The sequence below is a fragment of the Andrographis paniculata genome, unplaced genomic scaffold, assembly GCF_009805555.1.
Source record: "Andrographis paniculata isolate CXL003 unplaced genomic scaffold, ASM980555v1 Contig52END, whole genome shotgun sequence".
In the NCBI taxonomy this organism is placed as follows: domain Eukaryota; kingdom Viridiplantae; phylum Streptophyta; class Magnoliopsida; order Lamiales; family Acanthaceae; genus Andrographis; species Andrographis paniculata.
In genome coordinates, this window is record NW_026137587.1 from 7337705 (window position 1) to 7353101 (window position 15397).

The 15397-nt window shown below is 40.9% G+C and overlaps 3 protein-coding genes across 6 annotated transcripts; 1 reads left to right on the plus strand and 2 right to left on the minus strand.

Annotated features, from left to right (window-relative positions):
• The first annotated feature begins 35 nt into the window (after positions 1-35).
• Positions 36-4824, plus strand: LOC127254190 (serine/threonine-protein phosphatase 7 long form homolog). 4 transcript variants are annotated; one of them, XM_051279142.1, is made up of 7 exons: positions 36-356; positions 1074-1848; positions 1950-2068; positions 2171-2258; positions 2353-2787; positions 2869-3328; positions 3405-4824. In XM_051279142.1, the coding sequence occupies exons 2-7, from the start codon at positions 1087-1089 to the stop codon at positions 4649-4651; spliced, it is 3111 nt and encodes a 1036-aa protein (XP_051135099.1). In that variant the 5' UTR covers positions 36-356; positions 1074-1086; the 3' UTR covers positions 4652-4824. The 4 variants fall into 4 exon arrangements, with proteins under 4 accessions (XP_051135099.1, XP_051135101.1, XP_051135100.1 ...); XM_051279144.1 differs by lacking the exon at positions 36-356 and adding an exon at positions 410-572; XM_051279143.1 differs by lacking the exon at positions 36-356 and adding an exon at positions 415-587.
• Positions 4825-4858: 34 nt separating this feature from the next.
• LOC127254193 (26S rRNA (cytosine-C(5))-methyltransferase NOP2B-like) lies at positions 4859-9869 on the minus strand. The gene is made up of 18 exons (XM_051279152.1): positions 9700-9869; positions 9150-9433; positions 8904-9064; positions 8737-8800; positions 8521-8654; positions 8339-8422; positions 8179-8253; positions 8009-8080; positions 7860-7933; positions 7540-7592; positions 6992-7101; positions 6788-6856; positions 6615-6689; positions 6086-6178; positions 5929-6008; positions 5743-5842; positions 5332-5594; positions 4859-5227 (listed from the first exon to the last, which is right to left on the minus strand). Exons 2-18 carry the CDS (start codon positions 9427-9429, stop codon positions 5158-5160), a joined length of 1857 nt encoding a protein of 618 aa, XP_051135109.1. The 5' UTR covers positions 9430-9433; positions 9700-9869; the 3' UTR covers positions 4859-5157.
• Positions 9870-10723: 854 nt separating this feature from the next.
• On the minus strand, positions 10724-13820 carry LOC127254444 (oligopeptide transporter 1-like). Its single transcript, XM_051279535.1, has 6 exons — positions 13754-13820; positions 13068-13519; positions 12894-12991; positions 12248-12820; positions 11892-12156; positions 10724-11808 (listed from the first exon to the last, which is right to left on the minus strand). The coding sequence occupies exons 1-6, from the start codon at positions 13818-13820 to the stop codon at positions 10999-11001; spliced, it is 2265 nt and encodes a 754-aa protein (XP_051135492.1). The 3' UTR covers positions 10724-10998.
• Between the last annotated feature and the right edge of the window lie 1577 nt (positions 13821-15397).

The following is a 15397-nucleotide window of genomic DNA, read 5'->3' on the forward strand; positions in this document are numbered from 1 at the left end:
ACAAAGATAGGGATAGAAAAGGGGTGGGACGCTTTTAGGTTTGGGAGGTTGCTGGGTTAACCAACCGAACAAAAACCCTAACACTTTTATCCCTTTTTCCCAAAACGCGCAGAGGGGAAGCGAAGTCGCGCCTACGATTCTCTAATGGCGATCTGGACTCGACTGAGTGAAGAATAGCCGTTGGAATTTCATACATTTGTTCCCTCCTTTTTTCCCCGGCTACAGGAATTTATTGTTCTTGACGGGATCCGTCTCGGAGCCTGCGTTGGTGAGATTGATGTTGGTCGGGGTGAATTTTGTGTGCGACTCGAGGGAGTGAGGAACGCGGACGCTCGGGTTTGTGGAATTCTGGTTCGGTAAGCCTTTTTTTTTTTTTTTTTCTTTTTTTCCGGAAATGCTTTTGAGTTCTGAGATTGTGGTGATTACTTTTTGTTTTGTAATTTTGTTGGTGTGATGCGGGGTGGTGGTGGCTGATTTGTCGTTGTTGCTGGTGGTGGAGTGAATTGGTTTTGTAATTTGGAGAATTCTGACTCGGAGATGGGGACTTCTATCTGTGTTTGTATGTATGTGTGGTGAGATTCAAGAAGGCATGTTTTTTGTGCATTTGAGTCGTTCCTCGTACAATAAGTATAAGAATTTCCATGATATTTGTTATAGGAAATATGTTTTTTCTGTGCTTGGGAAGTCATTCCATGTAGATGATACAACTTGGCAGGCTGTGTCATATGGCATTTTAGTTTATGACCTGTCAATCATCATCTTTTCAATTTTTTGCTTCCTATAATTTTTTGTCAAATTGATCACGATCATAATGAGATGAGGATGTGGGGTAAGAGGGGTAAGAAATGTTGAAATTAATAAGGAGAGAAGTGATTTGTAGTTTGAGATAGAGCTAATAAGAAACACATGTCATGCATTTGCCTGCTGTGATGCATGTTGTTTAGGGGCCTTAATGTGGGAATTCTCGTTTTCTGAGAGCTGATATATGTTCTTTTGGATTGTTGTATTAATTTATGTCTCGACTCTCGAGTATTGCTCTCAGTGCGATGTTGATTAGTTAATTACATTTTCAGGTGCTTTTGTTAGATGGACGCAGGACTTGGTCACACGCTGCATCCTGGACCCATCGATGACTCTATACTTACTTTACAGGACCATCACAGGTCCACCGATATATGGAATGGTCATGATTTTGAGCCTCTGACATGTAGGAGATGTGATGGCCACTTTTGGCGATTGGGTGTTGTGCACCCACGAGTGCAGCATATGATGTTGAAAGCAGGTTTCTATGGGGTGTACAAAGCCGGTCGTATACGGCTGGATCATGCATTGATCACAGCATTGGTTGAGCGATGGCGTCCAGAGACCCATACTTTCCATTTGCCAGTTGGTGAGACCACCGTCACACTGCAGGACATTTCTGTCCTATGGGGTCTCCCTGTAGATGGTGAACCTATTACTGGTGTTGATACCAATCGGTCGATGGTTGAATGGCAGGAGATATGTAACGAGCTGCTGGGTTTTAGACCACCTCCTGAGGATTTTGATCGTGGTCGTCTCAAAATCAGATGCTTACAGGAAAGATTTAAAACATTGCCAGAAGGTGCATCTGAGGACACAGTGAAGTTTTATGCCAGAGCATACATTTTGCAGTTGCTGGGGGGGCAGCTATTGTCGGATATGTCTAATAATAAAGTAAAGTTGATGTATTTACCCCTGCTGAGGGATTTTGAGACAGCTGGTAGGTTTAGCTGGGGTAGCGCTGTCCTGGCATGTCTTTACCGTGCTCTCTGCCGAGCAACCAAACCTGAGACATCAGATATATGTGGTCCGCTTGTGCTACTGCAGGTAATACTTTTGCACATTTCGATAATTGTTTGGTGTTCAATATGTGAATTGAAGTACCCTAACAATGAGAGCCCTACATTTTCTTTACTTATATTAATTAGATTTGGGCATGGGAGAGAATGACATTTATAAGACCTGGGAGATTAGAACCACGAGAGTTGCCACCGCCTGATATTGTTGCTGGGGAGCCCCCTTTGCCTGCTGCTCCTTACGGTTCCCGGTACATGATTCTCCTAAAACCAAAAGTTACATGTTCTCTTATGCTTCGACATTATGCTGTGCTGGTAACATAAATAACTGTACTCTTCGTATCTACTTACAGGTGGAATGTTGGTTTTAAGCTGGAAAGTGTAGGAAAACATGTCTTGGTGCGGTATAGAGACCAACTAGACAATATGAAGGATGATCAGGTTCTTTATGTGTTATTCTTGGTTTAGTATTTGCAGTTACACATGGCAATGCAATAAATTCTAACCAAATTTCAATTTCTGCTCCGTGTTTTAGTTTGTGTGGGAACCGTATCCTCTTGACGTGTTGGATGGCCTTCCTGAGTACTGCATTTCAGGTAGACGAATCTGGCAATCCGTGTCTCCTCTCATCTGCTTTGATGTGGTAGAGTTCTACCACCCTGACCGTGTCCTGCGTCAGTTTGGGCAACAACAACCGATCCCAGTTGCTTGCGATACTATTCCAGACATCCATCTTACTGATCGTCGCGGAAGACAAAACTATGACTGGGCGCACCATCACAAGCAATTTGTTGATATGTGGGCTGCACGCTGTGACCGTGTTGTAACTTCACCACCTATTGAATGCCCAGTTGACCAGAACAATCCATACATAATATGGTACAGACAAATTACTCGTTTGCTGATTGGCAATCCGGCTAGTCGTCCAAATACTGGATACTCGGGAGAAGGAGGAACAGTCGAGGGAATGGTGGGGGCCTTTATTTTTTCGCCACATTTGTGTCCCAGTTTTATACTTGAGATCTAATTTTTCACTTTGCCTCCTATCCAGGCTCAGAGCTTACAAAAAATATACCATCGTGCCACTGATGCGATCCACCAAGGCTGGGAGATATCCGGCGAAGATGCACTCCGAGAGATACAAGACATATGCGCATATTCCTTGAGAACAGTTCAAGATACCCATCGTCTCACTGTCAAACCAGAACTTCTGTCGCCCGGGGCGGCTGCTGTAACCCCATTTGTTGCACCAAGAGCGCCGAGAGGCAGACCCAAGAAAAGAGGAGGCTTTAGTGGTGGATCAGCTACTGAGCAACGTAGGAGAGGTTCGTATGCACAAGCAACAATGTCTACCTCGGTTGCAGTTTCTCACTCTCCTCTTTCATCGAACCTTTTTCAATCAAATATTGGACAGCCTGATACTCCACAGACATGGGATTCTTCACTCAGTGCGTCCGAGTTCCAGGACACTAAGGATCCAAATGCATTGCATTTGGATTCTGAAGCTACAGGTGACCAATGATCATTCGTTCTTAAACCTTTTTGTAAAAATTGTCGTTCTTTCTTAAACCTGACCTTTTTACACAGATACGAGATCGCACCTCTATCAAGCCCTCGGGAAGATTCAGGATATCTGTGCTTGCGCGCTGAGAACATGTAGCAAAAACCAGAACATTCTCCTGGAGCAGGAACCGACGATTCCAGTTGGTCCTAAAACTAAGCGCTGTAAGCCGAGAAGAAGAGGTACAATGACCGGATACTTGCTCGGCGAAAGTGATCCCTACTCACCATTGTCGCCTGCACCCTCTACTTCTATGAGACTTAATGACAGCCCCGGGCTTCCGCACGATATCTCTGAACAGGATATGCAGCCTTCTGTTGCGCCATTCTCGAGGGACTCTTCGTTGGTCGAACTAGAGGACAACTTACAGGTGGAGATGATAGAGTTGGACACCATAACCGGTAGTAGAGAAGCTTCCCCGTCCCACGCCAACCCCTCTATGCTCGGAATGTCTACCAACCCTCACAGTCACGAGGATTCAGTGATGCTACAAACAGGAGAAAGCGCCAACTTTTCGTTACATGAAGATGCACCAGTCTTCACAGATTATGCTGATGCTACTCATCCAGGATCTGAACAAGAAGATGTCAGAGGCAATGAAGTCTTACCCGGCGAATCCGATGCCCCTGTAGCTGAAGTCGACTACAGTAACACTGAAATCTTACCGGCTGAACCCGAGGCCCCTGTAAATGCAGGGGGGGATTACGATGCAACCGTAGAGTTTACTGAGACACCACCTCTCGAAAATCCTGACTCTTCCGAACCTGCTGCAGAGGAGCATGACGGTTCGACAGCCCCTGCACCGCCTAACCAGGTAGCGACCGATAGCAATGGACCCGACACTCTGTCCAATCCGGAACCTTCTCTACCAGTGGCCCAAGGTGCTGTGACACTAACACCACTCGATAGCATAAGACATGAAGTCGATGAATCAATGCCCTCGACTGAGGAGGGTGTGCCTTCTTCAGCAATGGATCAAATATCCGCCACCGAGCATTTGGCTTCTGCTGAAGTAGCGAGCGAGGTTGTTGTTGCAGATGGTGATACACTCGCAGCAGTCGGAGGGAAAAGGAAAGATCCGGACATGGACTCCATAAGCTGCGACAATTCTGCGCAAAAGCATGATACTTCTGCCAATCCGCCGGAAGCATTGGAGGCTTCTGCAGCCGACGATTCTGATGCTACTAACAAAAATGCTCCAGCAGCAGTCAAGGAGGATGGCCATAGAACATACAAGCGACAACGACGAACTGTGGCGAATAACACCAAGTAGGATTTGTCTGTAGTTATTATCAAAAGCATTGCATTGTGTGGTGCGGTGTGGTAGGTTGATTTTATCCTTATTATCAATAACCTCTCTCTGGTCATGGTTAAAACTCTGGATAACCTCATGGGATTAATTAACATCTTGGCTATTAGTGTTTTTTATTCCTTTTTGTAATTAAATTCTACTGTTAGTCAATATTTATTCTGTGGAGCAGGTAAGCAATGTGAAAATTCTTGAAATGGTAAATGCGTCTGGGGCATTACATTTACATAATGACCAGAAGTAACAAAATTTAGTGGCATTATACAGCCAAAAGTACCAAACTATTGCATCAAATTCAACTCAACCAGTGATACAGATCTTTAAATAACATGTAGATGATAACTAACAGCAGGATCCCCACATTTCAACTATTACCTGCTGTGATATTTTCCAGAGGCATACAATGTTGCATCCTCCGGTGCATTAACTGAGGCGAAGCGAATCATTTTGTATTCTTAAGTTCCCTGGCACTAGGGCTTGCCTTGTTTTCCTGATTTTGCTTTTCTCTTTGCCTCCAATAGAGCTTGTCTTTTTGCTTCTCTGCAGATGATGAAGAAAGAAAGTTAAGGTGTCGTACAAAGAGCAGTGGATTTCGCTTATGCTATCATATTAATATCAACATTCTGCAAGCCACAGCATTTTACCTAGCTTCTGCAATTTCTTCCCTCGAAGGTAATTTCCTTTTACTCTTCTTTTCATTCCCCATCGCTTTGTTTCCTGTCGCCAATTTAGTAGAGCCGTTGGTGACTTTTTTGCTCTCTTTCACAGCAATCTTTTTCTGTTGTTTGTGTTTATCACCTTGAGGATTTTTTTGATCGTTTTTCTCAACTGATGCCAAAGATTCCTCAACCTCCCCTAAATTTTCAGACTGTTGTGGAGTTGGCTTTGTATTACTCATTTTCTTCAGCTGAAAAGCAGCATTATCAATGCAATCAAATTTGGTGTTTGTGCTGAGATGTGCATATAGCGTTAATGAAAATATTTAGTAGTGGAATGAAATGCAGTAACACGAAAGCTCTTAATTTGATTAACATCAAAGAATAGGGAAGACAAACCTTGGCCACAAAGAATCCGTCCATGTTGTGTACGTGGGGATAAAACCGCCTGGTCTTATCCAAGGAAGTGTGGAAGCGATGCTCTCTGAAGCGAATAAATCTGAACAGGATGAAATGTTGTCAGATCACAATTATCTAATGCATTAATTGTCCTGCCAAAATGAATTAAACAAGTAGAAGCAGTACCCTGGACGCCCAAAATCAAGTCCACAGGGCACGAGTTTAACATCCCGCTTCTTGAGTGCATAGTCAATAACAGCTTCATTCTGAAATTTATTTCAAAATTGAGAATGAAGATAGATAAATGTTTTGAGGTTGAATTAACAGTCCCAGAGCCACATACCTCGGCAACCATTATGGAACATGTGGAGTAAACAATGTATCCTCCTGATTTTGAGTTTGCATCCACCATATCAATTGCGGCAAGTATTAGTTGCTGCATCCACCAATAAAAGAGCAAATAACCATTAGAGAAACTGTTTAGCAGCAACGATGTTGGAAAGGAGTAACATATTCCTAACTCATTATTGAATATACATGGAGCGATGTTATAGTCAGAAGGTCACAACTTAGAAGAAATATAACAGGAACTTCGTACTGTCAAAAGTTAAGGCCAAAAATTAAACAGGCTGACGAAGGACACATGAATGAAATGATTTCCTTATGTATCTTCTTAGAATATGGGATGAAACTTTCTCACACAGCAAAAGGATGAAAAAAATAAATAAAATAAGAAGTAATACTTCACACAACAGACAATCAAATTTACTGACGATCAATAGTTGCCTTGGACATAAAAAGAAGGGTCCATTCCCCACAAAAGGTAAGGTGGTGCAATGAAATTTCTTCAATTCTTACAGAAGGCTCCATACCTTTTGTAGATGGGCACAATTTTGTATATCTAAGTTATTTTTTGAGGTTTTCACAGACTCGTCCTTGGAAATAACCTGCCAAAAAAAAGAAAGAAAGAAAAAAAGTCACACCATTTTCTTCTCCTGCTAGGCTAGAAGCTCAACTATTACTTAAGTTATGACTGATTACATACCCCAGTGCCACTGCAAGGAGCATCCAATAATACTCTATCTACTGAGTTGTTCCCTAGAACTTTGGGCAGCTGAAGTAGAAGGTAAAAAACAACACATTACATTTAACAATATCAGAGAGGAGCTGGCAAAAAACCCCAAACAAAAGCTAATAATGATATAATATCTTCTTTACAGAATCAGGGAAAGTAAGCTAAAACCATCACCTCCCTCCCATCATAGTTAGAAACTATGGAGTTGGTCACACCCATCCTATGCAAATTTGCAGTTAGTGATTTGAGTCTTGATTCCTTCATCTCATTTGCATAAACGATACCTTTTAAAGAAGAAGTGTATCAGATGCATATGAACGACAGAATAAATAATAACCATCATATTGTAGGAAGAAGCGGAAGATAAGTAGAATGGTATTACATTTAAGGCTTGTGTGCATATTGCAGACAAGTGTAGATACTAAAAAGGAATTTCAACTGCCATACCAACTATGACTACTATTTATTTCAGTGGAGAACAGAAAAAAAAAAAAACAAAAAAACAAAAAAAAAAATGCTTCCCATATTTCCACCAAAATATGCATTAGAAAGGAAGGGAATATTCTTTTAGCCATCAACAAATGTGTAGAATTGAAGATACAAGTGTATAACAGGGGAAGGGATATAAAAGTCGGACATATACCAGATGCTCTTGGCTTTTACAGAAAGAGATTAAAGTAACATAGCTACTTGGCAGATATAGCTCCAGACAAGTAACTCACCAGTATTTTTCATAAGAGCAGCAATGTAAGTCGTTTTACCACCAGGAGCAGCCCTAAAAATGCAAACTAAATCAGAAGGGAAGGATTGTAAAAGAGAAGAAACAGTAGCCACACCATTTATGGTCTAATTACATAAAAATGCATTCTCAGTGTAGATAGGATCTTTTTTTCACATGCATCTTAAAGACAATATGAATAAGAGATGCTGCCATAGTATTGGGAGATCGCTGCTAATAGGGGCAGTGAACATGTTATCCGGTCATGTACTAGTGAGTAACGCAAACACAATTGCACAAAAAGGCCAGGAAAATAATACTCACGCCATGTCAACAATTCTTTCCTTTTCATGAGGAGCAAGGGCCATAACTGGTAAAAAGGAGCTCGCACTTTGAAGCTGCCAGCAATTAAGGGATTAGATTTATCACAAACTTATATATGACCTGGAAATAAGAGGGTCAGAAGAAGATACCATATAATGGCCAGCCATATATTCTGGAGTTGCACCAATCGGAACTTGTGAATCATATACAACCAAACCAACCTAAAGGAAAACAAATATGCTCATATATTATTGTTGAGGTATACTTGTAGCCTTATATCTTAAATAAGGAATTTCTATAAACAACAAAAAGATCTTACCTTGGACCATTTGCTTAATGGATCAAGGTTGACTCCTCGATTTAATAGAATACCAGCCAGGTCCCTCCGACGAGTCTGCATCCAATTTACAGATGTCAACCTGATGCAATTTATTGGCCGAGAGAAAGATTGCAAGTGAAGTACTAAAATTAAATATTACCTTCAAAGTGTTTGTGCGAATGCATATAGGTCGAGGCTTCTCAAAGGCTTCAATAAGTTCCATAAGTTCAACAGCAGGAAACATCTGAAAAAATATTGTCACAGGCAATTTGAAATCATTAATCAATAAAGAAAATAAATGGAAGCATTGAACATAAGTTCTTTGGGAAGAAGGAGAGCAACCTCAATCAACGCTTCAATTAGAAATTCATTGTATCCATAGTAAGAGCATAAGTCTAGTTTAAGTTGATTGATACAATCCTTCCGTGATGCACCCTCTGGACTCAAAGACTTAAAATTTGAAAGGATGCGCACAACTGAAATAATTATTCAAAGTCAGCACTCAAATCAAAATAATTCCAAATTTCCTAACAAGATATGCATATAAAGCCAACATACTCTCTTTTATCCTTCTCTGAAGATTGGAAAGATCTGGCGGTCTATTTGCTTCTTCTTCAAGCTCCTATATCATTCCAACCAAGTTCACAATAAGAATACCTAAATGGTTTAAAGTGGAATGGACAATTTAAACCTCACAGTGAAAAATGGAAGATCATAAACCAAACCTCTTCAGTTGGTAATCTAAACTCATCAGTTTCTTCTTTGATGTTAAGCTGCAATTCGGCCTCTGCATCTTCTTCTTCCTGTGCTTTTTCCTCATCAATAGCCCTTGCACTCTTCTCAATGTCAGATGCATCTGAATCTGAGTCGTCACCAGAACTCTCCTCTGAAAATTAAAACATACAAAACACCATAATAAATTGAATATAAAGATACTAAAACATGCCTCTAACCACCACAAAACACAGTACCTTCATCATCATCATCACCACCATCATCGCTATTTCCTTTTAGTATATCATCTGCAAATGGATCATCATCCTCTGATGACATGTCTGAATCAGAATCCTTCTCCGGTTCTTCCCCATCTGATTCCCCAAAGTTCTCAGGCTCGTCTGTGACATCAGAATCACTAAACAAGTCCTCTTTTTCCGACTCTTTTTCCAAACTAAATTCTGCTTTTTGCTTCTTCCTAGGGGGAATAGTTGCAGCCCTACCGCCCTTCTTCTTGCCGAGTTTAGGACCAGCCATTTTACTGCACACATGAACCACAGAAAGTTAACAAACGCAACATGATAAATAAAAACCGTCCTCCTGATGCTATGAGGCGTTAATACATTACATGAACAATCGCCCCAACTTATCCCGTAGAACTAATCTGCTATTTGTTCATTGTTTTGCAGGAATTAAACAATAACAAAGATCACCTATATTTTGGCGAAAATAAACATTGCTAATTAACAGAAAATAAGTGTAACCAGTACGCCAACAACACATTCACGTCAATTCGGAGCATGTTACCTCTTGAATATTCTTAAGACGACGATTTTCCGCCGCGGTGGCGGTGGCGGTGGCGGTGCGTTAGTTGACGGCGGCGAGCGGGCGGCTTGCGCGGCGCAGGGTTTTTAGGTAAGGGTTTTTCTTCAGATTGACACAGCAGACTAGACAACCCTTGACATTGGTTGGCTCTTTTTCTTATGTATTATATATATTTAAATCATTAATTTTCTTTTTGTTTAAGGAATTATTTTGGAGGGGAAATTTTTCCTTGGGCCAAAGAATAATTCGGCCACGTAGAGTATTTGAGTAACTATTATTATTATATTATTACGAATTTTTTATTTCTTAAATAGAAGTAAATATGTTTTAATGTAAAATATTATATTAAATAAACATTTATTTTAAAAAATATTAAAATATAAAATACTAAAAATAAACATCTAGCATTATTATAGGCTATTATTTTTGTTATAAACTTTTCATAAATAGATATAATGCATGTGAATTATTAAAGTGAGTGGATTATTGATTTATTAGAGTATTTTGTAAAAGTAAATAGTACTTATTTCATTTTATTTTTTTCCTTATAAAAGAAAAGGTATACAAACAATAATATAATATTTTTACTAATTAAAATGAAAAGAAAATATATTATATTGAGAATCTTATCAATTAGACAGTAAAATGTGTATACATGTGACTGTAACTTGCCAGTCGGACTTAGTTTGGAGGGTATTAGGTTTAATCGGGAGTTTACGGAGTGCGTACTTTCGGATTTCCACCTCATAAAAAAAAAAATAGCAATAATAAGTTGTAGTTGAAATATGAGTTTTATTTAATTTTGTTTGAGTATGGTCCTCCCTCGGACCCTTAGAAATATTTGATTAAAAATATATTTAAAATTATACTACTATAATTTAATATAGATGTGGGTTAAATTAGATAAAATACAAACTAGACACATGTTTAGGCTATAGCCGGAGGGAGTAAATTAAATAGTAGTAGTAGCATGTGATTCATCAATAATGCACATCTTAAACAAACAAAATCAAGAAGATCGAATTAAGGTCCCATAAATCAATCCACTCAAACTTTAAATAAAATCAAAACAAAACACATTAACAAGATTACATATTTAAGAAGAAGAAGAAGAAGAAGATGGCATGTGATTAATTGACTATCCACAAATTTAAAGCACAAATTACAGAAATAAAATAATCAATTACGTACGGGCAGAGATCCTCATCATCATGACACAACACGATCATGATAGTGAGGATCTTGTGCCAAACGTACTTACTTACTAATGAAACAGTATAGTCAACTGGCAACAGTCGGGCAGCCGTCAGCCTGAACGCCGGGGTGGGTGGGGCAGGAGGCGAGCGGGCAGTGGTCGTCGGTGTCGAGCCCCCACCAGTCGGGCCCCTCGATGTCGTACGACTGGAGCGTGAAGAACAGCAGCACCCCCATGAAGGCGATCCCGGCGTTGAGGGCCGCAGCCATGACGTAAGCGTGACGCGCCCACCACTTCTTGTAGACGCGGAAGACGTACATGTTGAAGAACAGCCCCACGGCCCCCCACATGATGAAGTTGAGCGACTGCGCCGGCGGCATGTTCATGGTGCCCCCAAGGATCAGCGGCATGTTCACCAGCCGTATCCACTTCTTCTCCGGGTACTTCTTGCTCAGGAGGTACGTCGGGAAGGGGGCCACCGCCCCCACCAGGAACCACCAGTTGAGCTTGCCGTAGACACCCAGGCTGGCGAACATGCGGAGGGGGCCGATGACCCCCCAGATGATGGACGCGTTGTAGAAGACGTTGTCCCCCGGGCAGGTCCAGGGGCTGCCCTTGGAGAGCTTGTCCTGGTCACAGATGTTGGGGATGCTGGTCAGCAGCCACCAGGAGGTCCCGAAGTAGACCGAGGACGCCACCACTGTCCCCACCAGCTGAGCTGCGAACATGGACCTTGGAGGGATCTTCATGTAATGGCCCAGCTTGAAGTCGCCGAGGAAAGCCAGGGCCTGGGACATGCTTATGTATCCGTAGGTCTTGAAGGCCACGTTGGCTAGAGGCTTCCCTGGGAGGATGTAGCCTATCACCATTTCTGTGATGATGTTCAGCCCTATTTGCTGTGTTCAGAGAGAGAGAGAGAGAGATCATATATATGTGATGTAAAAAGGGAAGAGAGAGAAAGTGAGTGAGTGATCAGTACGATGTTTGTTGTGGCTTGAATGATGCCGACAGGGAGGGTGAAGAACAAGGCCATGAGGCAGGCCATGACGAGGCCCCACCATGGGAGCTGGAGCTGCTTGCCGAAGCCTTGGCAGGCGAACAAGGAGAGGGCGAAGGTGAGGACAAGTATGGCGTGGAACCACCACTCCGGGACCGCCTTGTAGTTCTTCCTCATGATTCTCGTGTGCACGTCCACTTTCCTGTCCAGGGTGCTCTGGGCCTTGGACCACAGCGACCATATCGTCCTGCACACCCACCCACCATCGTCATCATCATCAAAATCATCGATTCCAGATTATAATTTAGAAATTTCTGCAACTTAGAATTCAGACTCACTTTCCGTGATAAAGTACGACGTGGGTGATGGTGGCCGCAAGCGAGGCGAATCCGAGGCCATAAGTGAAGGCGAAGAACACACTGAGGTAAAGCTTGCTGTACCCCAAATAAGCATCCATGTCGATGCTGAAGGTCTGCGGGTTGAGCACGCGCGAGATGTTGTACCGCTGCCCGTCGCGGTCGAACGTGTGGGACGAGAAGATCGGGAACTTCCTCGCCTCGTAGATGTTGTTGAAGTAAGTGATCGGCAGCATCACATACATCACAATGAAGAACCCTACCAGAGTGTTAATAATGGCGAACCCCGGCGACGCAATCGGGTTCCCCAGGAAGCTCACCACGGCGGACCAGTCCAGGGAGAACGACCCGATCCCCAACCCGTGCAGACCCGACCCGATTTGATGTATCAGTACGGAGTCCTTCCAGATTAGGCACAAGGTCGAAATTGCGGCTATGGAGGGGAACAAGTAGCCTGGGATGATGTAGTAGGCGAAGCTGGAGATCAAAACTACAAGGAAGAATTGCACCCTGGATAAACCCCCCTTCGGCCTCTCGTCCTTTTCGTGCAGAGCCCTGTAAATAAATAATTCATAAATCAAATTAAGATCAAGATATCATCAATTCAATTTTATTTAATTAATTATACCTGAATAAAGACACTTGTACCATGGAATCCGGCCACCACATGAACGGTGAATCCACCAGAAGTCTCCTGAACACTCCAGCCCAACCATAGCCAAGCATCTGTAAATTAACACGGTTATATATATATGTATGGATAATGTATATTTATATATATCGAAGAATTGATTGGACTTGCCTGAGTGGTTTGGGCCAAGAGAAATCCGGCGAGAGGGTGCAGCGGGCGGCGATACAGGGCCTTGACGATGGTGACAATTCCGACGGCGTAGACGCCGGCGGAGCCACAGTTGGCGAAGATGGTGATCAGCACGTGCTCTTTGAGATTGAAGGGCCCCGGGTTCATGGAGAAGGACCAGCTAGTCCCAGGAACTCGGAACCGGCGCGTGGGGAGCACGTTCGCCATGAACTTCCCCATCGGGAGGGTGACGATCTGCGCCGTCACCGACGATATGCTGAGCTGGCTCTTGCGGTAGCCGAAGAACTGGTTCACGAAGGCCAGGAGCACGCAGAAGAGCAGGCCCAGGGTCCATGTACGGAAGGTGAGGGCCGGGAGCTCCGGGTCGTCGGTCTGCGGCACCGTCAGCCGGACCTGCTCGATCGGACAGTAATTCTCGTCGTCGTCATCATCGCCTGCGAAATAATTTGGCCCGCGGAACGAAACCCTAATTCAATTCCCAAAATCAAAGCATGCATCTCCGTATGAAATATTAATAATTAATAAAATCAAAACCCTAACTTCGATCCCCTTACAGAATGGTTCGAATTCACGACTTCGATTTGCAGAAACACAAATTCAATCAAGTGCAAAACGAAAACCCTAATCAAATCAGTCAAATCAAAATTAATTTATGCATACGTGCGTACCTTCGATCTCGAGGCTTGCATGGACTTTTTTGGGTGGCTTTTCCGACAAGTCATTCCCGGCGGCCATTGGAGAGCGACGACAGGAGATCGAAAATGATTCTAAGGGATTTCAAAACTGGGTCTGAATCTCTTCCTTTTCCACTTATACTAAATTAGAAGACGAATGTGTAAAAATTCCCTAATTATTTTCAAAATTCACATTCCCAATACATACAATGGCAACTGGCAATAGCAAATGGTTGGCTGTATGTAATTTTGGAGGACGATGAGAATGAACATCGCCGGAATTGTGGTCTGTGTTCAGATCTTTCCTGGCAACACAACGGACTGAGTAAGTTATTTATTTCCCTTTTCTAACGAAATCTGGGAGTAATTAAGGTAGGAGGATTATGGAATATTAATTGACAATTAATTACATAGTGAATGCTATGAATATTTTTTAAAAAAAAAAAATTGTGATTTTTTTTTTTTTTTTTTTTTGTGTTTGATTTTATTGAACTTTTTTTTATTTAAAATATACTCTCTCCCTTTCAAAAACAATAGTTTTATTTTCATAATATAAAATTATTCCTACTTTTTCATTTTACACTGATATACTCACAATGGTAAAAAAAAAATTTACCCGTAGTTTTTACCGCTACCAATATAATATCAATATTCTTTAAATCTCGTGTGAAACCCAACTCAAACTATAATTTTGGAACGGAGTGAGTATAACTTATATTTTGCAAATTCAAATTCAAATTCAAATGCATATCCGTTTTAAACATATTAATAAACGCACACACCTAAAATATAGGTTTAATTAAGATAATTATTAAGTTAGGTACTACTATTTATTATGAAATGATACATGTACTAAAAATTTTGGTAGAATAATTGAGTTTGTTTGCTCAAAAAAAATTATGGAACATAATTCTCGATATATATATTTTATTTGACCTAAAAAAGTAAATATTATTTTTTAAAAAATAATAATTATAGTCAATACAGCACGTCGGTATATCTTTAATAATCAACGTGGCAATGTATACATTATATGTATTTGAAAATTTATGAACAGTATATTGTTTTATGGGATGAAGGAAATTGAATTTATTTATTTTTTATGTTTATCCTATGACTATTTTATATTTATATGTATGTTAATATTTATACCCTCACGTAAAAAGAATGATTAAATTTGGTAAAATGTAGACTTAGTAGTTATTGAAACATTTTAGAATCAATGCATGTTTTAGTTATGGGAGCTGTATGCTGTAAACTATCAAATTAGGAAACTTGTAAATTTAATTTGTTAAGTATCGATTTAAATCAATCAATTGCATATATATATATATATATATATATATATGATTGTGTTAGCTGTGTTTTAATTTTAGGTTTGTTTTCTCTTTTGAGAATTTTGAACTGCGTGTCTGTCCATCTAATTTAATATATAAAAACAAAATTAGAGAGGATACCGAGGTCTTAGGTCACTTTTTACTAGTGTGACCAGTGTACATTTTCGAATAATTATTTTATTATTCAATTTATTTTACAGATCAAACAACTATTCAATTTTACTTTTTACTATTAAAAAACCAGGATCCACGAACAAACAAACCCTAAAAAAAAAATTATTGTTGTGTATGAATGGCATGT